At 43.0% G+C, this 24,212-nt stretch overlaps 2 protein-coding genes across 3 annotated transcripts in view; one reads left to right on the top strand and one right to left on the bottom strand.

Moving 5' to 3' along the window:
* The window catches only part of LOC121290630 (cullin-4A-like), a 56,063-nt gene extending 49,045 nt beyond the window's left edge, over positions 1–7,018 (top strand). The window contains exon 20 of the mRNA XM_041211309.1: positions 5,669–7,018. Within this exon, the coding sequence (XP_041067243.1) occupies positions 5,669–5,764 (96 nt within the window). The 3' untranslated portion in view covers positions 5,765–7,018. The remainder of the gene's footprint in view (positions 1–5,668) is intronic.
* A 2,570-nt stretch (positions 7,019–9,588) lies between these two features.
* phex (phosphate regulating endopeptidase homolog, X-linked) overlaps positions 9,589–24,212 on the bottom strand; it is a 167,684-nt gene continuing 153,060 nt past the window's right edge. The window contains exons 19-22 of one of the 2 annotated variants that reach the window (XM_041211476.1): positions 23,164–23,229; positions 20,757–20,861; positions 10,657–10,733; positions 9,589–10,008 (exon numbers count right to left, since the gene is read on the bottom strand). In XM_041211476.1, the coding sequence (XP_041067410.1) occupies positions 9,906–10,008; positions 10,657–10,733; positions 20,757–20,861; positions 23,164–23,229 (351 nt within the window). In that variant the 3' untranslated portion in view covers positions 9,589–9,905. The remainder of the gene's footprint in view (positions 10,009–10,656; positions 10,734–20,756; positions 20,862–23,163; positions 23,230–24,212) is intronic. The other variant, XM_041211477.1, reaches the window with a different exon arrangement.

The following is a 24,212-nucleotide window of genomic DNA, read 5'->3' as shown; positions in this document are numbered from 1 at the left end:
AGTGAAGTCAATGGGAATCAGCGGGGTTAGGTTGGGGTGGGGGGTGCTATGGTGGGGGAAACTCTCCACTGGTTGGAGTCACTTCTAACACAAAGGAAGCTCGTAGTGTTTCTCAAAGGCCAATCATCTCATTCCCAGGATTTTGCTGCAGGAGTTCCTCAGGATAGCGTTCTAGGCCCAACCAACTTCGGTTGCTTCACCAATGACCGACCTTCCAACATAAGGTCAGAAGTGGAGATGTTCACTGATGATTGCACAATGTTCAGCAACATTCACAACTCCTCAGATACTGAAGCTGTCTGTGTCCACATGCAGCAAGATTTGGAGAGCATTCATACTTGGGCTGATGGTGACAAGGAACATTTGCACCACAATTGCCAGGCAATAGCCTTCTCCTACTAAGAGAATCTAACCATCATCCCTTGACATTCACATGCAAATTGGCATAGGGTAAATAGAGAGAGACAAAGGTGTGGCTCAAAGACTGGTGTGGGAGAAGTGGGCTCCGGTTTGTGTGGCACTGGCATCAATACTGGAGAAAGTGGGGGCTGTACTGTTAGGACAGTTTACACCTGAACCGTGCTAGAACGAGTGTCCTCGCAAATCACATAACTAGGGAAATAGAGAGGGCTTTAATCTAAACAAGAGGGGAGAGGAATCAAGCTTGGGTGGAGGTAGCAATTCAAGGTATAGAGTCAAGACATGAGAGCAAAATAATAATATGAGAAATGAGGGTCAGAGAATGGCAGGAAGGGACAGAGAGTAAAAATCTAAGAATACATCAACAAGTCAAGACTAGATGTTACAAAGGTAACAAAATGACAAGACTAAAGGCTCTCTGTCTGAATGCACGTGGCATTCATAACAAAGTAAATGAATTGATGGCCCACATTGAGGTAAATAAATATGATCTGATGGCAATTACGGAGACGTGGCTGCAGAACGACAAAGATTGGGTCCTTAATGTTGAAGGATACATGACATTTAAGAAGAATAGGAAGCTCGGTAAAGGTGGAGGGGGTAGCACTGTAAATCAAACAGGGCATTGGTGCAATAGTTAGAGATGACCTTGGTTTAGATCAGGACATGGAATTGGTTTGGGTGGAGATGAGGAATAGTAGGGGAAAAAGTCATTAGTGGGAGTGGTCTACAGGCCCCCTGACAGTAGCCACAGTGTAGAGCTCAAGATATTCAAGAGAAAATGTTGTGTACTTGTGATAAAGGGACGGCAATAATCATGGGTGATTTTAATCTACACAAACTGGAAAAATCAGATTGGCAATAGTAGCCTGGATGAGGAGTTCTTAGAATGCTTTCGAGATAGATAGTTTCTTAGAGCAGCATGTTCTGGAACCAACCAGAGAGCAGCTTATATTAGACTTAGTATTATGTAATGTGGCAAGAATAATTAACGACCTCAGAGTAAAGGCACCCCTAGGTAACAGTGAACATAATGTGATTGAATTTTACATCCAGTTTGAAAGGAAGAAGAGCGGACCTAAGAATAGTATCTTAAACTTAAATAAGGGCAATGATATGGGGATGAAAGCGGAGCTAGCTGAAGTGAACTGGGAAACTAGGCTAGAGGATAGATCAATAAAGAAGCAGTGGCAGACATTTAAGGGGATATTTCAGAGTATTAGAATAAGTACATTCTTACTATAAAGAAAAATTCTAAGGGGAGGACCCACCATCTGTGGTTAACTGAAGATGTTAAGGAAAGCAACAAACTTAAAGAAGAAGCATACAACTCCGCAAAGATGAGTGGCAGGACAGATGATTGGGACAGAATATAAAGAACGTTAGAGAATGGCTAAAAAGTTAATCAGGAGAAAGAAATTAGAGTATGAGAGGAAGCTAGCTAGAAATGTGAAAACGGATAGCAAGAGTTTCTACAGGTATTCAAAAAGAAAAAAAGTAAGTGTTAATCCTCTAAAGAGTGACAGTGAGGAGTTGATAGTAGATAATAAGGTGGAAGAAACAAATAAATATTTCTTCTGTGTTCACTATAGAGGATACAAAAACATTCCAGTAATAGCTGGAAATCAAGAGCTGAACAGGAGAGAGAAACTTGGTGAAATTGAAATCACTAGGGAAAGGGTTCTGAGCAAATTGATGGAGCAGGGGGCTGGCAAGGACTACATCATAGGGTCTTAAAAGAAGTGGCTAATGAGGCAGATGATACGCTGGTGTTAATATTCCAAAATTCGCTAGATTCTGGAAAGGTTCCATCAGATTGGAAAGTAGCGAATGTAATCCCTCTATTCAAGAAGGGAGGGAAGCAGAAAACAGGAAACTATAGGCCAGTTAGCTTGACGTCTGTCGTTGGGAAGTTATTAGAATCGATCATTAAGGGGTTTATAGCTGGGCACTTAGAAGAGCTCAAGGCAATAGGGAAGAGTCAGCATGGTTTTGTGAAAGGAAAATCATGTTTAATCGATTGATTGGAGTTTTTTGAAGGAGTAACATGCACAGTGGATAAAGGGGAGTCTGTAGACGTACTGTACTTGGATTTCCAGAAGGCATTTGATAAGGTGCCACATTAAAGGTTATTACAGAAAATAAAAGCACATGATGCAGGGGGTAACATATTAGCATGGATAGAGGTTTGGCTGGCTGGCAGAAAGTAGAGTATGTATAAATGGGTCTTTTTCTGATTTGGCAGGATGTGACTAGTGGAGTCCCATAGGGGTCTGTACTAGGGCCTCAACTTTTTACAATTTACATCAATGACTTGGATGAGGGGAGTGAAGACATGGTAGCTAAATTTGCAGATGACACAAATATAGGTAGGAAAGTGTGTTGTGAAGAGGACATGGGGTTGCAGATGGATATAGATGAGTTGAGTGAGTGGGCAAAGATCTGGCAAATGGAGTTTAATGTGGGGAAAATGTGAAATTGTTCGTTTTGCCAGGAAGAACAAAAAAGCAGAGTATTACTTAAATGGAGAATGACTGCATGATTCTGAGGTGCAGAGGGATCCAGGTGTTCTTGTAAATGAGTCACAAAAAGTTAGTATGCAGGTACAGCAAGTAATTAAGAAGGCTAATAGAATACTATCCTTTATTACAGGAGGGATTGAATATAAAAGTAAGGATGTTATGCTTCAGTTATACAGGGCATTGGTGAGACCACACCTCAAATACTGTGCAGTTCTGGTCATCTTATTTAAGGAAGGATGTAAATGCATTGGAGGCAGTTCAAGGGAGGTTTACTAGATTGATACTGGGAATGAATGGATTGTCTAATGAGGAAAAGTTGGACTGATTGGGCTTCTTTCCACTGGAATTTAGAAGAGTGAGGGGTGGTTTGATTGAAGTATTCAAGATCCTGAATGGTCTTGATAAAGTAGATGTCGAAAGGGTGAGTCCAGAACTATGAGGCACTGTTTTAAACTTGGGGGTCAACCTTTTAGGACAGAGATGAGGAGAATTTTTTTTTTCTGAGGGTTGTGCGACTTTGTAATTCTCTGCCTCAGAAGGTGGTGGAGGTGGGTTTATTGAATATTTTTAAGGCAGAGGTAGATAGATTCTTGTTAGGCAAAGGAATCAAAGGTTATCAGGGTTAGATGGGAATATAGAAATCAAAACACAAGAAGATTAGCCATGATCTTATTGAATGGTGGAGCAGGCTCGAGGGGCCGAATGGTCTGCTTCTGTTTCTATTTCTTATGTTCTTATTACCATTGCTGAATCCCCTGCCATCAACATCCTGGGGGCTACCATTGACCAAAAACTGAAAATGCTGCAGCCATATAAATACTGTGGTTACAGAAGCAGGTCAGAGTCTAGGAATTCTGCAGTGAGTATCTCTCCTCCTAACTTCTGAAAGCCTGTCCACCATCTGCAAGGCACAAGTCAGGAGCGTAATGGAATACTCCTCACTTGCCTGGATATGTGCAGCTCCAACAATACTCAAGAAGCTTGACACCATCCAGGACAAAGCAGCCCACTTGACTGGCACCACCTTAAACATTCACTCCCTCCACCACTGGTGGAGCAGCATGTACCATCTACAAGATGCATTGTAGCAACTCACCAAGGCTTCTTCGACAGCATCTTCCAAACCCACAACCTCTACTACCAGAAGGACAAGGGCAGCAGATGCATGGAAACACAACCACTTGCATGTTCCCCTCTAAGCCACATACTGTCCTGACTTAGAACTATATCACTGTTTCTTCACTGTTGCTGGTTCAAAATCCTTAAACATCCTAACAGCACTGTGGATGTACCTACACCACTACATGGACTGAAGCAGTTCAAGATGACAGCTCACCACCACCACTTTCTCAGGGAAATTAGGAATGAACAATTAATGCTGACTTTGCCAGTGATGCTCACATCCCAAGGCCAACTTAAAAAAAAAATAAAATCTGCACTCCCCTTCATCTCTCTTTATTAATCTGTTTCCTCTCTATTAGAGACGGCTGTTTCTCAGTTTGATATCGTACATAGGCTATGAGGAATTGCAGTTAACCCACACCACATAATGTTGATTCCCTGCCTGGTTGGGGAAGGTTATTTAACCCTACTGTTTAAGTCTGAGTTTTTTTTCCCCCCTAATGTAGGCAGCAGGTGAAAGGTTTGTCTTTTCCACACCACAGAGCTATTTGATCACCTTTTTCATTTAATTGTTATTTACCTCAAGTACCTGCCTTTTTTAAACACATCCTTGGTATCTGGTTTGATGGGGAAAGGTTTCCTGTGAAATAGCTTGGACTATTGTGTGAAGTTGCTTCAAGTCTTGATCAATAAACCACCGTCATTCCTCTTAATTCCAATTGGCTTTAGAGTGCACAAGGAAAACTAACTGAAAGGATAGAGCACAGATCCCAGGAGACAAGGAATGACCCTTCATCAGACACTGGTACAGCTCCTGTCCCAATAGTATAGAAAAGTACATCCAAATTGGTTCTTCATTTGAGACACTTGAGCTGGGAGGCAAGCGTTAAGAAACGTGAGAGATGGAGTCAGGGAGAAATTAATTGAAATCTCAAAGGGAAATGTGAATTGAATAATATATTCCAGATTGGCACAAACTTTAGAAGCAGAAGACACTTTCTCAATTTTACTTGACTTGTTAGTTTAGAATAGGACATGATAGATGGAGTGCAAAGCAAGGTGGCACAGGAAATGCGTTCAATGTTGTTATACTGACGAGCTGGGTGGTCAAAACCTAGTTCCGAGCAGGAACAGGTCCCTAGTGGCTCCCCATAATTCAGAGGAAGTGAGAGCATCGGTGTAGAGATGCAGAAGGCTGATGTGTGTGAAAAATGGGTAGCTATACTGTTGCAGTAAGGGGTGCTTTTCTGGGGCTGTTTTTAAGATGTGTTGTTTTGATGGAAGCTGAAGACTTGATGCAGACATTAGGTGCTGAGACTGGGGAGACCTGTTCACATGTGGCACAACAACAAACTGCAAAAATCAATTCAGTACCCCTAGAAAAGCTATTGTTTCTTTAAGGCTCTCTTGTACTGCTAGCTGTACTTTTGTTGTTTTTGGATAAGAGAGAAAGCATTGGAACTGACTTACTCAGATTATCTCAGTACTGCTGATACCATGCTTTCGAACTCTAAACTGAAGGGAACCATTAACAATTCAGTTTAATCATTTCTTGTTTATGTTTTTTTTTAACCCCTTGTCCCTGCTTCATCCCTAATGTTCAGCCAGGAGACCTGAAGAAAAGAATTGAGTCTCTAATAGACCGGGACTATATGGAGAGAGACAAAGACAATGCCAACCAATACCACTATGTGGCATAAAAGTACCGACCAGGACTGTGTCAATGCTGGATCTCAACTCCCCAATGCCAGTAAAATGTCAAGAGCACTGATTCTGTCTGCACTCTTCAGATTCTCTTTGATTGTTACACACGCAATCTGGCCCTCGCCACATCGCCGAAACAAAGGAGGAGATTCTTTTGGGAGTTTCACTGTTGGAAATCCCTTCCAGGATAGATGGCTTTGGGCCTTCCTTTCACAGCTTTCAGGATAAGTCTTTGCTTTCCTGAGAATCGCTTCCCTAAAGAGTGTGGAAAGAGTGCATATATAAACACACTTGAAGCAGCAGTCCATCTATTTCCCTCACAAGTGGCTGACGACTGATTGTTTCCTTGTCTGCATTCATCTGGTTTCACTTGAGGCTCAAGCTGTCAACTCATATACTTTGCTTTTAGTTCTGATTTATTATAAAAATCTGTCTACTTATTATTCCCCTCAATATATAACTAATTGCCACACCTGGGGATCTTCAAGAGAGTCTTATTAATATAGAAAATGTGAGATGGCCCAAGTGCAAAATGCTGCACACTGGCTTTTGTAACTGTACTACATCAGTGAAGTGAAAAATTATCCTTTTTAAATGTATCGAATTGCCAGTCATTATATAACAACTAATGAAATAACTAACTGAGCAATATTGGGAGCCATTATACTTCTGTTTACCCAACACACATTGCAGGGTAATAGGTTGAATTTTGTGCGTCAATCTTTTATGTAAATTGAAAGATGCTTCTTCAAAATAGAGACAACTTACTTGAAGTGCCAAAGACTAGAATTCCATGCAAAACACTTTCTATAAAATAGTATTAGTTGCTTTTACAGTAATAAAACCCTGTACTCTAAAGTCAATCCTGCTCATAATATTTGCTTTAGGCAGGTTAACTAAATCTCTACCTACCACCATCAATCCACGGGTCACTTGACATTACAGTTTTTTTTCCCCTTTTTAGATGAAGCATTGGATTTACAGTGATTTCACAGGATATCTTGAAACTTTGTCTTTGCAGGAATGTAAATATAAGAACAATGCTTTGTACAATATATATGTTCTCCTATGTATCCTTTCACACTGTAAATCATTCAAATTACTAACTTGGATGGTGGAGATGGTCAGCTGAAACTTGGAGTTTTGTGATAACTTGTTACATATTGTAAATATGTTACCTCAGTTCAAAAAGTGCTAAAATTATTAGGGTCTTGTCTTGCGATAACTGAATATAAAATGATTTTCTGCCATGGGTTGAGTGTTTTTATTGGCATAACATTTATACAACTTACAGCTAATACATTTTTCACAACTTGTAACCGTACGTATTTATAGTGACAAATTAAAGCAATAATAGGCTGTAATTTTTGTATCTTTAATCTCAACACAAATTTATCTTGTAGCAGTTGCCACTTTTATGTTTGTAGCTGGTAATTGATGACTGAAACAGTTGGCAGCTCACTGTCTTGAGCATGATGAAGAAATGAAGGTGGTAGGGGTAGGAGACAGCTGTGGAAGGCTAGGGATCTGGAATTGGAAGATTTGGTAGGAGTATCTTATTGGTGATGATTTTCCCTCACCCTAAAGGGGGATGTTGAGCTTGGGGAAGCTAGGACGGTGTGCATGATGAGGGAGACAAGGAAATGGTTAGAGAGGGATAGAGTAATGTAGACCTTAGGGGTCTAAGCAGGGACCCAAACAATAAGGAAAGTAGTTTACAAAGGAGGAGAGGGCCAGGTCTGGACAAAAGAACGGGATGAGCCTGGATGGACAGTTGGGGACAGAGAGCAGGAGCAGTGTCAGCCTTCTCAGCAATTACTGATTAATTCAGTGTTCTGCTTGCAACTGCTGGATATAAAAACAAATCCAATTATCCAACTTGGCTTTATTACAGATATAGAAGTTTTCAGAGATCAGAATATTTTCAATTTTTCCTACTTGAATAATTTGAAGAAGAAAATTCAGAAGATGTCTGGATATCTTTCAAATGGTTTATTTGATCTACGAATATTCTACATATTCCAGTATAACTTGTAAGTGAAGAATAAAACATCACTACCATCTTAAATGGGACTTTGAAAGTGCACTTACCTATCTCATGCTCCCAGTAGGAGCTCATATCCTAAAGGGAGAGCAGTTGTCACTTTATCCCTGACCTGCTCTCCGCAGGAGAGGTATTCCTGCTGGCTGCATGGGGATCCATGACTAACCCTATTGGGTAACAATAGTTGAGAGGGTTTGGATGTTATCTACATTTGTTTTCTGCCACGTTGAGCAGTTCTAGAATGTTCGACGTTGGCAAATCGATCAGTATATTTCCCCAGATAGTGCTCATTAATCAAGGCTTGACAGGTCATTGAATCTTTTACAAAATAACCTTGCTTTTTGTATATGGCCAAACTGTTGAACTGAGCACCCAAGAGTATACCCACGATATTAGGGTCAAAATACCAACTATTCAGTTCCAATGTCTGTTTCAGTAACTGTTTATTGGCACAAAACAGCAGATAGTTTCAGAAATGCATCAATGTCAGAGCCCAATGCCAATAAGTTTGAATGTGTAACATGATTTGTCTCATTATGGGGCCAGAACATGACCTCCTCCATTGGCCAATAATCAGATGGCTAATTAAAATTCACATCATATGACACATGGTCAGGCCTTGACTCAAATCCGATTGAATTTCAGGGAACTGCGTGTTGCATTGCAACTGGTAAGGCATAGCCTTTCAACACTCGAACGTAAATATCTGCTGGCTGGTGGGTCTCATGTGAACGGAGACTTGGCAGTCTCCAACCAGTTCCTAATAAACACGGAGCTCTTCATCCAGTATTAGTTGTCAGTCAGAGCGCTCGCAGGGTAAGTGCATTGTTGGGGTTAGACTTAAGGCAACTTTATCCTACAATCAAGCCAGCTGACTGAGGTGAGAAAAGCCACTATGCCGAAGTGTGTCTTATAATGTTGACAGAAAGAAAACTTCTAAAAGAAAATCAGTCTTGATTCAGAAAACTTTTTCAAAATTTGATAGCATAAGTTGATTTTCCACAAATCTGGTCATCTGAGTCTATTTCTGTATTATAATGTTTGAAAAACTACCAGACCAGAGCAAGATGCTGCATTGAACATAGTTACCAGCATTTGTAGCACATTTCTACTCTCTGCTCACGTTGGATATGGATAACTGCTGAGCTCGGCTGCTTGAAACTGCGCCATAGTCCATCATTGTTATCTTTTTTATTTGTACATGGGATGTGGGCATCTCTGGCGAGGCCAGCATTTATTGCCCTTGAGAAGGTAGGGGGGGGGTGGTGGGGGGGGGTTGGTGAGTTGCCATCTTAAACCATTGCAGTCGATGTGGTGCAGGTACACCCACAGTTCTGTAAGGGAGGGAATTCCAGGATGATGAAAGAATGGCGATATAATTCCAAGTCAGGATGGTGTGTGGCTTGGAGGGGAACTTGCAGGTGATGTTGTTCCCATGCACTTGCTGTCATACTCCTGGGCAAAAGAGGTCACCAGTTAGGGAGGCAAGGATGAGTTGCTGTAGTGCATCTGACAGATGCTACACACTGCACTCACCATGCACTGGCAGTGAAGGGAGTGAATGTTTAAAGGGATACCAATTAAGTGGGTTTCTTTGCCTTGGTGTTCAGCTTCTTGAGTGTTGTTGGAGCTGCAGTAGGGAATATTCTGTCACACTCCTGACATCAGCCTTGTAGATGATGGGGAGTTGCTGGGGAGTCAGGAGATGAGTTAGTCACCATAAAATTCCCAGCCTCTGATGTGCTTTTGAACTCAGTATTTATATGACTGGTCCAGTTAAGTTTGCGGTAACCCCCAGGCCGTTGATGGTGGGGGATTCGGTAATGGGAATGCCATTGAGCGTCAAAAGGAGATGGTTAGATTCTCTCTTATTGGAGATGGATGTTGCCTGGTTCTTTTGTGATGCAAGCATTAGTTGCAAATGACCTGAGTCAGTTCAAACCGTGGAGATCAGTTGTTTTGCAAGATCCTGGGGAAGAAATACAAATGGGGACTGGAAAAGCTGAATAACAGATGTACTGATATTAACAAGTGATTTGTCAATGTTCTGTCTATCCGAGGTTAGTGATATGAGCAGCACCCTTGGGAAATCCCTACCACACTCGACAAGATTTCTCTCCTCGATTCATTACTGATGTCCTGGGGCAACTAAAAGCTTTGCTGAATTCTTCAAAGTTACTCATTGACCCAATTACCCTGAAAGTAAAAGAAATGAATTCATCTTGCAGACACCAATATTAACCTAGGTTCAAATTAAACCAATAGAACAATAATTTAAGTATTGGAACACAGCAAACCAAAGTAAGAGAACTGGGTGAAGCACCACTGTCTCACCTCAAGGGCATCAAATTCAATATTTTCGTGGCTGTTGACCCAAAGGGTTCCATGTGAAATGAGCACATAAGAGTCTCAATACTAATACCCAAGAATAGCAGCATAAAACTTCCCTTAACCCTGTACTAATTAACAATCTCACCCACCCAGACAGTTTAAAGGATGGGTTGTGAGATAAATTGGGGGGGGGGGGGGGGGGGGGGGGGGGGGGGAAATTGTCAGATGAGTTATGGAATAATCTGAGGATGAAGCAGGGCAGAGGGAATATTTCTCTGCATTTGGCTGTGCCGTATCTCAGTCATGATGACACAGGATACGTGAAGTACAAAGTATGCCATTCTCCAGCATTACATCATTCACTTTGTTTAGCCATAACAACTTGCATTCATGTATTGTCTTTAACTTAGCAAAACATTAAGGCATCAACTGAAGTTTATACATTACAGGAGTTATGATATTTTAACAATGAATGTTTTGTAAAATGGAATTGCCCTGAGGTTTGAATCCTACCTGAACTCAGGAGGACTGTGAACTCCATTCAAAATTTTATTCCTAGCTGCTGCTGATCTATACGCACTGCATCTAACCTGGAAAAAGGGAAGAACAGCACAACTCAGATTGTCAAAACATTAACCCAAGAGGAAGAAGCATACCAGAGATGTGCTAAGGTTTAATGAGACTCTGAAGTACCAGGAGCTGAAATTGACAGTAGGGCAGGAGTGAGGAGCAATGTACCAACCCCCAATGAATTTTATAAGTATGTACTCCTGGTACATCAGGAATTGGAACACGAAGGTCAGTACACCTTATATGTCACCGCTGTAGGATAGAGAATTGTGCTGGATGCAATAAACAATATTGCCTCCCTGTCTGTAGAGTGATCACCATGTATGGAGAATGATCTCCCTATATGAAGTGTGATCTCTCTGTATGCAGAGTAATCACCTTGTTTGGAGAGCGAACTGCATAGCGAGTGATCTCACTGCATAGAGAGTTATCTCCCTTTGTGTAGAGTGATCTCCCTTTAGGGAGAGTGATCACCCTGGAAAGAGAGTGATTTCCCTATAGGGACAGAGATCTCCCTGCATGGAGAGTGATCGCCCTGTATGGAGAGGGATCTCCCTGTAGGGAGAAGGGTCTTCCCATATGGACACACTCGTTCAGAATGCTGGAAGTTATGAGGGAAGCCCACCAGACTTATTGAAATTCGTAGGACTGAGTCCGAAAAGGGAACTCAAAAAGAAAATGCCATGGATCAACTTGTAGCTTTTGATACAAATAAGGGTCTGGAGTAAACATTGCTGTGAATTCAGGTGAAGTGAATAAGATAGATGAGAAATATAAAGGGTTTTTGTTTAAAGGAAAGATAACCCCTTTTTCATCAAATGATGCAGCTAAACCCATTAGGGGACACAGGAACAACACAAACTGTTTTGCTGGAGAAGGACCTAGTTTTCCCTCCAGAGGGTTCAATGGAAGCTAAAGTATTGGTAAACGGGATAAGTGGAGAGTATATCCCGGTTCCATTGTACAAAATGCAATTGGAGTGTGATTTGTTATCTGAATCGGTGGTTGTAGGGGTAATTAAGAAATTACCTGGGTAATGCTTGTGGACAGACCGAAGATGACCTACCTGTCGCTTGCCATTTCAACACTCCGCCCTGCTCTAATGCCCACATGTCTGTCCTTGGCCTGCTGCATTGTTCCAGTGAAGCTCAACGCAAACTGGAAGAGCAGCACCTCATCTTCCGACTAGGCACTTTACAGTCTTCCGGATTGAATATTGAGTTCAACAATTTTAGATCATGAACTCTCTCCTCTATCACCACACCCTTTCTGATCCCCCTCCCCTTTTTTTCCCAATAATTTATATAGATTTTTCTTTTCCCACTTATTTCCATTATTTTTAAATATATTTCCATCCATTGTTTTATCTCTACCTTTTAGCCTTTTTCGATTCCTTCACCTCACCCCAACTAGGGCTTTCTGTACCTTGCTTGTCCTGCTTTCTACCCTTAATTAGCACATTCGTTAGATAATATCACCACCTTCAACACCTCTTTGTCTTTTTGTCTATGACATCTTTTGGCTATCTCCACCTATCACTGGCCCTCTATCCAGCTCTACTTGTCCCAACCCCACCTAAACCAGCTTATATTTCACCTCTCTTCTATTTTTACTTACTTCTGTTGAAGAGTCATACGGACTCGAAACGTTAACTTTGTTCCTCTCTGCAGATGCTGCCAGACCTGCTGAGTTTTTCCAGGCATTTTTATTTTTGTTTTGGATTTCCAGCATCCGCAGTTTTTTGCTTCTATTTGAGCTTTAGAGAGATACAATCATACTCTCAAAACCGTGATTAAGACCTATTGCCATGAATACCCAAAAGATTGGGACAAAGGATTAGATTTCTTACTATTTGCTACCAGAGATTCTCCAAATGAATCTATTGGATTTAGACCATTTGAATTGATCTATGGTCATGAAATAAGACGTCCATTGAAAGTGATTAAGGAGAAGTTCCTAAAGCAGAAAGACGAATCCTCCATGTTAGATTACATGTCCACGTTTCTAGAAAGACTTACAGGAGCTTGTAAAGTAGCACAAGAGCACTTAAAAATTTCCCAAACAAAAATGAAAGAATGGGCAGGCAAACATGCTACAACTAAAACATTCCAAGCCGGAGATGAAATAATGGTTATATTATCTTTGCAAGGTGAACCCCTGAAAGCAAAATTCAGTAGCCCCTATAAGATAGTTAGGAGATTTAGTAAAGTGACTTATCTGATAGATACTCCTGAGCATAGGAAGAGGGAACGGTTACATCACACATACCTGTTGGAGCAATATCATTGCACAGAAGATGATAAGACAGAGCTAGCATGCTAGGGGGAAGGAGTAATGGAGGATGGCAGAGACAGTAAGAACAAGGTAGAAGGAGAAGTAGACAGTGCCCAAAGTGAACCTCATACACACAATTCAATACGATACGACAATACTGGGACAGTTAGACACTCTGTTCTCATATTTAGAGGAAGGGTGAATGGAAGTAAGTCTCGTGTTTTGTTGTCCATATGTGTAATATCTTATGACGAAACATATCTTTGAAATGGCATTCCATCTCTTTTAAGGGTGGAAGGAACATATCTTTTTATTCTCTGTTGGACTGTGGATTTACAACTACAATGGCTGCAGTTTGAAAGACATGTCAAACTTGGTGCTCGTATTCTGTTAACCTAAATTAAACAATTATCTGGATTGATCGATTTTTTTCACATTAGTCATGGCTCAGGGAGCAGTGGAGCTTGATATTGCAGTGCACTAGCCCCAGTGAGTCATGACACTCTGTATGGAATGTGATTTCCCTGCATGGAGAGTGATCTCCCGGTATGGAGAGTGATCTCCCTGTACAATAACCCTGAATAGAAAGTGATCTCCATGTATAGTGATCCCTGAGAAATGAGAGTGATCTCCCTATAGAAAGAATGACCTGGCTGTCTAGAGAGTGATCTCCCTGTATAGAGATTGATCCCTGAGTAAGGAGAGTGATCTCCCTGTATAAAGAATGATCTTTCTGTATGTAGTGTGATCTCTCTGTATGGAGAGTGATCTCCCTGTATGGAGAGTGATCTCCCTGTATAGAGAATGATCTCCCTGTGTGGAGAATGATCTCCCTGTATGGAGAATGATCTCCCTGTATAGACAGTGATCCCTGTGAAATTAGAGTGATCTCCCTGTAGAAAGAATGATCTCCCTGTATGAAGAGTGATCTCCCTGTATAGAGAGTGATCCCTGTGTAAGGAGAGTGATCTCCCTGTGTAAAGAATGGTATTTCTGTATGGAGACTGATTTCCCTGTATGGAGAGTGATTCCCTTGGGGAGAACGATCTCCCTGTAAGCAAAGTGGTCTCCCTGTATACAGTATGATCACCCTGTATGGAGAATGATCATCCTATATGGAGAGTGATCACCCTGTATAGTGAGTGATATCCCTGTATAGAGATTAATCTCTCTGTATGGAGAGTGATCTCCCTGTATAGACAGTGATCACCCTTTATAGAGAATGTCTCCTTGTACAGAGGGTAATCTCCATGTATAAAAAGTGACCCCCCTATGTGGAGAGTGATCACCCTGTATGGAAAGTGATCTCCTTGTATGATCAACCTGTATGGAAAGTGATCACTCTGTATAGAGTGATCTCTCTGTATAAAGTATTATCACCTTGTATGGAGAATTATCTCCCTGCATAGGGAGTGATCTCGCTGTATAGTGAGTGATCCTTGAATAGAGAGTGATCTCCCTGTATGGAGAGTGATCACCCTGTATGGAGAGTGATCTCCTGATAGAGAGAGTGATCCCTCTGTATGATCACCCTGTATGGAGAGTGATCTCACTGTATAGAGTGATCTCCCTTTATAGAGATTGATCTCCCTGTAGGAAGAGTGGTTATCTCCCTAAATAGAGAGTGATCTTCCTGTATAGAGAGGGATCTCCCTGTATAGAGAATGATCTCTGTGCATCGTGAGCAAACTCCCTGTATAGAGAGTGATCTTGTTGCATGGAGAGTGATCTCCATGCATGGAGAGTCCTCTCCCTGTATCGAGAGTGATCACCCGGTATGGACAGTCATATCCCTGTATGGAGCATGGTCTCCTTGTAGGGAGGGTGATCTCCATGTATGGAGAATGATGTCCTCTATGGTGATCTCCCTATATAGAGAAAGGGGTCCTCTATGGAGAGTGATCTCCCTGTATGGAAGTGATCACGCTGTATGGAAAGTCACCCTGTATGGAGAGTGATCTCCGTGTATGGAGAGTGATCTCTGTGTATGGAGAGTGATCTTCCTGTAGGGAGAGTGATCACCCTGTAGAGAGAATTATCTCTCTGTATGGTCACGCTATATGGAGAGTGATCTCCATGTATAGAGTGATCTCCCTGTACAGAGATTGATCTCCCTCTAGAAAGAGTGATCTACCTCTAGGAGGAGTGGTGATCTCCCTAAACAGAGAGTGATCTCCCTGTATGGAAATTGATCTCTGTGCATCGTGAGTGAACACCCTGTATAGAGAGTGATCTTTTTGTATGGAGAGTGATCTCCCTGCATATAGAGTTACCTACATGCATGGAGAGTGATATCCCTGTATGGTGAGTGATCTCCCTGCGGGGAGAGTGATCTCCATGTAGGGAGATTGATCTCCATCTATGGAGAGTGATCTCCATCTATAGAGTGTGATCTCCCTGTTTGAAGAGTGATCTCGCTGTAGAATGATCTCCCTTCAGGGAGAGTTATCAACCTGTAGGGGGAGTGATCACCCTACATGGAGAGTGATCTCACTGAATGGAGAGTGATCTCGCTGAATGGAGAGTGATCTTGCTGAATGGAGAGTGATCTTGATGAATGGAGAGTGATCCCCTGTATAGAGAGTGATCTCCCTGCATAGAGAATGATCTACCTTTATGGAGAGTGATCTCCCTGTAGGGAGAGTGATCTTGCTGTAGAGTGGTCTCCTTTTAGGGAGAGTGATCAACCTGCAGGGGGAGTAATCACCTGACATGGAGAGTGATCTCATTGGATGAAATGATCTCCCTGCATGAAGAGTGGTCTTCCTGTCGGGAGTGATCTCCCTGTTTGGAAAATAATCACCCTGTATGGAGAGTGATCACTGTAGGCCGATCACCCTACATGGAGAGTGATCTCCCTGTAGGGAAAGTGATCTCCTTTTATGGAGAGTGATAAACCTATATGGAGAGTGATCTCCATGTATAGAGAATGATCTCTATGGAGAGTGATCTCCCTGTATGGAGAGTTATTTCCCTGTGTAGAGAGTGATCTTGTTGTATGGAGAATGATCTCCCTGTCGGGAGAGTGATCACTCTGCATATAGAGTGACATACATGCATGGAGAGTGATCTCCCTGTATGGAGAGTGATCTTCCAGTAGCGAGAGTGATCTCCATGTAGGGAGATTGATCTCCATCTATAGAGAGTGATCTCCCTGTTTGGAGAGTGATCTCCCTAAATGGAGAGTGATCTCACTGTAGAATGATCTCCCTTCAGGGAGAGTGATCAACCTGTCGGGGAAGTGATCACCCTACATGGAGAGTGATCTCACTGAATGAAGAGTGATCTCACTGAATGGAGAGTGATCCCCCTGTATGGAGAGTGATCTCACAGTATACAGAGTGATCTCTCTGTTGGGAGAGTGATCACTGTAGAGTGATCACACTACATGAACAGTGATCTCCATTAGGGTAAGTGATCTCCATGTATGGAGACTGATCTCCATGTATAGAGAATGATCTCTATGGAGATGATTTCCCTGTATAGACACTGATCTCCCTGTATGGAGAGTGATCACCCTGTATGGAGAATGATCTCCCAGTAGATAGAGTGATCTCTCTGTATGGTGAACGATCTCCCTGTGTAGATGGGATCTCCCTGTATGGTGAGTGGTCTCCCTGTATGGAGCATGATCACCCCGTATGGTGAGTGATCTCCCTGTGCAGAGGGGATCTCCCTGTATGGAGCGTGATCTCCCTGTATAGAGAATAATCTCTTCTATGGAGAGTGATCACCCTGTATGGAGTATGATCTCCCTGTATAGAGAGTAAGCACCCTGTGCGGAGAGTGATCTCCCTGTATCGAGAGTGATCACCCTTTATGGAGAGTCACCTTCCTGTATGGAGAGTGATCTCCCTATGCAGAGTGATCACCTTGTGTAAAGAGTGATCTCCCTGCATGGAGAGTGCTCTCCATGTATCAAAAGTGATCACCCTGTATAGAGAGTGATCTCCCTGTGTGGAGAGTGATCTCCCTGCATAGAGAATGATCTACCTTTATGGAGAGTGATCTTCCTGTAGGGAGATTGATCTCCATCTATCAAAAGTGATCTCCCTGTTTGGAGAGTCATCTCCCTGTAGGAAAAGTGATCTCCTTTTATGGAGAGTGATCAACCTATATGGAGAGTGATCTCCATGTATAGAGAATGATCTCTATGGAGAGTGATCTCCCTGTGTAGAGAGTGGTCTTCCTGTATGGAGAGTGATCTGAATTTGAACAAAGGAAATTATGAATGTATGAGGGGCAAATTGGCTGAGATGAATTGGGAAAATACGTTACAAGGTATGATGGTATATAGGCAATAGGTAGTCTTTAAGGAAACATTACATAGATTACAACAACTGTACATTCCCTCAAGGCACAAAATCCCAAAAGTCAGTCAACTGTGGCTAATAAAGGAAGTTAAGGATTGTATTAGATTTTTAAAAAGGCTTATAAAGTTGCCAGAAATAGTAGTAAACCTCAGGATCTGAGGATTGGGAGGATTTTAGAACACAGCAAAGGAGGACCGAGAAACTGATAAAGAAAGGGAGAATAGAATATGAAAGTAAACTGGCAAAAATCATAAACAGACTGTAAAAGCTTCTATAGGTAGGTAAAAAAAGGGAATGTTTGTGTAAGTCAAATGTGGATCCATTGCAGGCAGAGTAAGGAGAATTTATAATGAGCAATAGAGAAATGGCAGAGAAGCTAAATGATTACATTGTGTCTGTCCTCACTGAGGAAGATACAAGAAATCTCCCAGAATTAGAGATCCAAGGGACTAGGGAGAATGAGGAATTGAAGGAAATTAGTATTAGTAAGAAGGCTGTATTGGAGACATTAATGGGACTGAAGGTTGAGAAGTCCCCAGGACCTGATATTCTACATCCCAGGGCGATGAAAGAGATAGCTATGCGGATGGTGGATGCGTCTTCCAAAATTCTACAAATTCTAATTGGAAGGTAGCAAATGTCGCCCCACTATTTAAGGGAGGGAGAAAGAAAGCTAGGACACCCTAGCTATTAGCCTGATGTAGTAGTAGGGTGCTAGAATCTATTCTAAAGGATGTGATAAATGGATACTTGGATAATAATGATCTTATTGGGCATATTCAACATGGATTTATGAATGGGAAATCATGTTTGACAAACTTGTTGGAGTTTTTTGAGGCTGTTACTAACAGAATTGATAAAGAGGAATTGATGGATGTAATATGCATGAATTTTCAGAAGGCTTTTGATAAAATCTCCCACAGGAGGTTGGTTAGCAAAAGTAAAGCACTCGGGATAGCAGGTAATATACTGGCATGGATTAAAGATTGGTTAACAGGCAGAAAACATAGGGTAGGAATAAACGAGTCATTCTCGCATTGGCAGGCTGTGACTATTGGGGTACTGCAGGGATCAGTACTTGTCAGATGACACAAAATTAGGTGGGAAATGTGTGTTGTCAGGAAGATGCAAAGCAGCTTCAAGAGGATTTGGAGAGACTTAGTGAGTAGGCAAGAACATGGCAGATGGACTATAATAGGGAAAAATGTGAGGTTACCCACTTTGGTAGAAGGAACAGATGTGCAGAGTATTTCCTAAATGGTAAGAGATTAGAAAGTGTAGATGTACAAAGGGACCTGGGTGTCCTTGTCCATAAGTCACTGAAAGCTAACATGCAGTTGCAGCAGGCAAATAGAAAGGCCAATGGAAGGATTTGAGTGCAGGAGTAGTGAAATCTTACTTCAATTGTATAGAAGCTTGGTTAGACAGCACCTGGAGTACTGTGTGCAGTTTTGGTCCCCTTACCTCAGAAAGGATATTATTGCTATAGAGGGAGTGCAATGAAGGTTCACCAGATTTGTTCCGGGGATGGCGGGACTGGCCTATGGAGAGAGGTTGAGGAAACTGGGACTGTATTCTCTAGAGTTTTGAAGAATGAGAGGTGGTCTCATTGAAACCTACAAAATACTTAACAGAATAGACAGGGTAGATACAGGTAAGATGTTTCCCCTGATTGGGGAGTCTAGAACCAGGGAACACAATTTCAAAATAAGGGGGAAGCCACTTAAGACTGAGATGAGGAGAAATTTCTTTACTTTAGAGGGTTGTGAATCTTTGGAATTCTCTATCCCAAGAGCCGTGGAAGTTCAGTCATTGATTATGTTTAAAGCAGAGATTGACAGATTTCTAAATACCAACGTCATAAAGGGATATAGGGATAGTGTGGGAAAAAGGCATTGAAAAAGCCATGATCGTAATGAATGGCAGAGCAAGCGCGATGGGCTGAATGGCCTACTCCTATTCCTACATTCCTATGATCTCCCAGTATAGAGTGCCATAGCCCAGAATAGAGTTTCATCACCTTTATGGAGAATGTTCTCCCTATATGGAGAGTGATCTCCCAGTATAGAGAGTGATCTCCCAGTATAGAGGGTGATCTCCCTGTATGGAGAGCGATCCCCCTATATGGAGAGTGATCTCCCAGTATAGAGAGTGATCTCCCTGTATGGAGAGTGATCTCCCAGTATAGAGAGTGATCTCCCTGTATGGAGAGTGATCTCCCTATATGGAGAGTGATCTGAATTTAAACAATGGAAATTATGAAGGTATGAGGGATAAATTGACCGAGGTGGATTGGGAAAATATATTAAAGGGTATGATGGCATGTAGGCAATTGATAGTCTCCCTGTATGGAGAGTTTGCTCTAAGTCTGTTTGTGATTTCCAAGGACAATTGATAGGGGTTTACTTTAGTGAATTTAGGATGTGAGTTATTTGTTCCATCTGTCAACTGCTGATGTTGCTAAAGATCTGTCCCTACATCCCCTCAGCCCCTCCACCACCAATCACCCCTATCTCTCCAACCTCAAGGCTCCACTCAACCCCATCCCCCACACACCTCCATTCTCCTATCCTCTCCACCCGCACTCACCCCACAACACTTACCTGCTCCCATCCCCACCACCTTCCAGCCCCACTCAACCCCACCCCAACCCATACACCCTCACCCCCTCCACCCCATACCCCCACCCCCTCCGCCTCATCTCCAACCCCTCTGTCTCACCCTCTCCATCCCCTTCACCCCCAAAGTCCCCCACCCCCTCACTCACTCCACCCCCTCTGCCCCCCCACCACAGACCCGCACTCCCTACTCACCCTCATCCGCGACACACCCCTAGGTCTTCACCCACTCCACCCCTCAGCCCCTCCACCCCCGATACACCCCCACCCTCCACTCATCCCCACCTCCACACAAACCCCCATCCCCTCCACCCATGTCTGGTTGCTTATATGGAATGTGGATTAAAAATCAGGGTGTGATCTGCTGTTGTGGATGGTGTCTGTGGGCCAGCTAGGAGCTGACTGCACCATTCTTTCAGTGCTTACTTGTGAAGTTAGAGCTGAGGAAGATGGTTTTTCTCAGACATTCCCAGGTAGATGCGCCTCGCTATCTGGTGTGCTCCTGTAGGGCAGATTTCTTTCGTGCAGGTGAACGTGCTTCACTTCCTTCCTTACATCCACCCCCTCCTTCTCCAAGCTTTGGAAAAAGAAGGAATTCCCTGAATTCCCACTAGCAATCGCTCAAAGAAATCTAGGAAATAAGTTCTCCAATGAACCCTGAAACATTCACCTGTAACAGGCACATGGTTCAACTCTGGTTTCAAATATTTAAAGAGTCACTTTGTCTGCCCAGACATGGCTGACCCCATGTTATTTGGGTTATCTGAGCACATTCGCAGCGATTGTGACAACTGAAAGATCATTTGCATTGCTTATTTTGGGTGGCAGGATGACTCACGTGAGCATAACTTAAAAAGAAGAGCTGATTGTTGCTCAGTCCCAGCCCCGGTAACAGTGCCTCCTCCTTGCTTCCTCTTTTCTCATCTATCCATTTCCTGTAGGCCTGGAGGGAAAATCATTAATCATCATCAATTATATGGAAAATGGAATGGTTGAGTGGGTGGAATTCCACTGTGTGCTATTTCGCAGGAGGAAAAACCAGTTCAAAATTTTCAAATCCCCAGTAAAACATAATCAGTAATACTGGAGTTCCATTTTAAGGTATACAAGACCAGCTTGGACGTGCTTTACTGGTACCCTTCATTCCCAAGTTTTACCTGTTTTTCCTTCTGGGACCCTGTTACCCATTTCTGATTTCGAGCTGCCATTTATTTTTTATTTTAATTTTTAATTGGGAGAGACGATTCTACACACATGTTTTCTGATGTGTTGGTTCCACATGATATTCACAGGAGAATATATGGACTTCAGTGTGGAGGATCAAAGCCCTTGGCCAAGCTAACTGAAGTGATGTTGCTTTGGGTCTGACTCGGTCAGAAAACTTAAAAAGGGCTGACCTGTCCAGAGAGAGATCTCTCAGGGTTGGTATGTTGGCTTTGGCGATGAGAGAGAGGGAAAAAAAAATCACAGATCTATGGCGAAGAGGGACAGGAGTGGGACTAACTGACCAGCTCTAGCAGAGAGCTAGCACTGTCACAAAGGGACAAATGGCCTCCTTCTGTACTGTAAACATTTTCTGATTCCAAGGTTGAAGCTGGCTTCTTGTTGCCTGGTCAGAGTATGTGGTGGACGTCCAAGTCAAGGAGATTCCTGGCTGCGGGATGTTGTCCGAAGGTGGAATTTTACTGCCCCTCCCACTGGCAGGATTCTCTGGTTCTGCTGAAGTCAATGGGCTTTTGAACAGCTCGCTGCATTTTCCAGCCCCGCCTCAAACCACGAGGGAGCCATAAAATTCCACCTCTGTTTTCGAGTAGCTGCCTGTTCCAACAGGTATCTAGATATCAGTGGTGCTTCACCTGTATTTACTGCAGGTAAGTTCTAGCCTCTCGTGCATGATCTTGTTCTTTAAAATTCTTTCAGGGGATGTGGGTGCCACCAGCATTTATTGCCCATCCCTAATTGCCCCTGAAATGAGTGACTTGCTCAGCCACCTTAGAGGGCAGTTAAGGGTCAACCATGTTGCTGTGGGTCTGGAGTCACATGTAGGCCAGACCGGGTAAGGATGGCAGATTTCCTTCGCTAAAGGACATGAGTGAACCAGATGGGTTTTTACAAAAAAACAATTGATGATATTTTCATAGTAACCATTACCCAGCTTTACATTACAGATTTATTAATGAAATTTAAGTTACACCCACTGCTGTAGTGGGATTTGAACCCATGTCCCCACATCATTAGTATGGTCCTCTGGATTACTAGTCCAGGGACATTACAACAGTATCGCCATCTCTCCACAGCAGTGACAGGTACACAATGTCAGCGAGGCCTGTTCTCCAGCAGGGAGGCTCCATGGATGCAGGTCCAGCTCCCTCAGAATTGTGTGTTCGCTCCATCACCAGCTTGCTGCCCAGTACCACTCAATACAGGCTCACGGCTGTAACCCGTGTAGCAGTGTGAACACTAACTACAGTCCTTCTGCCCAGGGGCAGGGTGGAATTTGGCAAGTGTATTCAGTATGTTTTCCACTTGCTGCATTCTCACGAGCTGGTCCTTTCTGCTGCAGCAGATAATTCTGCTTCCATACCTGCCTCCGATCCCCTTCTACTATTTAGGAGATTTGCCCTCCTCATCTGGGTGCTTTAATTCAGGCTTTCTCTGATGTCTTGTGACCTGCAGACAAAGCTGGAGACAAACTGGAGAGGTGTGTTTGTTCGGCTGTGTAGGGAGCAGAGGGACATTTCCAGGAGTCAATTGACAGATTTCTTGGTGTGTAATTCCGGTGGGAAAGATGCTAAGTGATAATTCTCGATGTGTAATTCCAGTGGAGAGATGCTAAGTGATAATTGTTTGAGGGGCACAAGGTTCAAGGAGCTGGTCAAACTCAGTTGACGGAATTATTGATCCAGAGAGGACAAAAGGAGTCTGTTCAGCCCATTATGCTCATGCTGTCTGTCTGAATGAGCTATCCAATTAATCCCACTACCTTGGCCTGTCCCCATAGGCCTGTGGTTTTTTTAACCTTCAAGGTAGCTAATGTGGGATTATGTAACGGTTATGTCTGTGCATTAGTTTAATCAACTCAATGAAATTGTCAGAACTTGGCTCAGCAGGATTACACCCCAAAGACAGGAGTTTCCTCGGGGATTCTCCTGATTCCGAACACCCCACTTTACTCGCAGCTATGATCACCTATTAGGACAAACCAGAGGGATCTCCCAGCACAAATGTTTATGGCATTACCGTACCCTGAAAGCCTGGCGAAGACCAGCATTGTCGGCAATGTTCTCTCCCAAGGTTCTCTGCCCCTTTACCTACAAGACACGAGGTTAATAACCATTCGTTATAGTTAGCTACACAATAGCAACTTGCATTCATATAGAGTCTTCAGCATAGAAAAGTATCCCAAGGCACTTTATAGCCGCATTATCGAACTAAACGCGATACCAAGCCACATATGGAGATATTAGGATTGACAACCAAAAGCTTGGTCAAAGGAGGAGAGTGAGGTGCAGAGACAGAGAGCTTTAGGAAGGGAATCCCAGAGCTTGGGGCCTAGGCAGCCTTAACTCACAGCCACCAATGATGGAGCAATTAAAATGCAGGATGGGCAAGAGGTCAGATTGGAGGAGAATGTGATCTTAGACCATCTGGGTCTGTGTATTGTGGAGAGAGAGGATCTAGGTCTGTGTATTCAGGAGAGAGTCTGGGTCTGTGTATTTAGGAGTGAGAGAGTCTGGGTCAATGTACTTAAGAGTGAGAGGGTCTGGGTCTGTATTTGGGAGCGAGGGGGTCTGGATCTGTGTACTCAGGAGAGAGATGGTCTGGGTCTGTGTATTCAAGATTGGGAGGCTCTGGGTCTGTGTTTTCAGAAGTGGGAGTCTCTATGTATTCAGGAGTGAGAGGGTCTGCGTCAGTGGATTCAGGAGTGAGAGTGTGTGTGTGTCAGTGGATTCAGGAGAGTTTGGGTCTGTTTATTCAGGAGTGAGAGGATCTGGATCTGGATTCAGGAGTGAGAGGGTCTGTATATTCAGGAATGAGAGGATCTGTGTATTCAGGACTGGGAGAGTCCTGGACTGTGTATTCAAGAGTGAGAGGGTCTGGGTCTGTGTATGCAGGAGTGAGAGTGTCTCTGTATTCAGGACTAAGAGGGTTTAGGTCTATGTATTCAGGAGTAAGAAGGTCTGGGTATTCGGGAGTGAGAGTGTCCATTTATTCCGGAATGAGAGGATCTGGATCTGTATATTCAGAAATGAGAGGGTTTGTGTATTCAGGAGTGAGAAGATCTGGGTCTGTA

Source organism: Carcharodon carcharias, chromosome 18 (assembly GCF_017639515.1).
Source record: "Carcharodon carcharias isolate sCarCar2 chromosome 18, sCarCar2.pri, whole genome shotgun sequence".
Classification (NCBI taxonomy): domain Eukaryota; kingdom Metazoa; phylum Chordata; class Chondrichthyes; order Lamniformes; family Lamnidae; genus Carcharodon; species Carcharodon carcharias.
The sequence above is the reverse complement of the archived record's forward strand: the minus strand, read 5'-3'. Positions and strand labels throughout refer to the sequence as shown.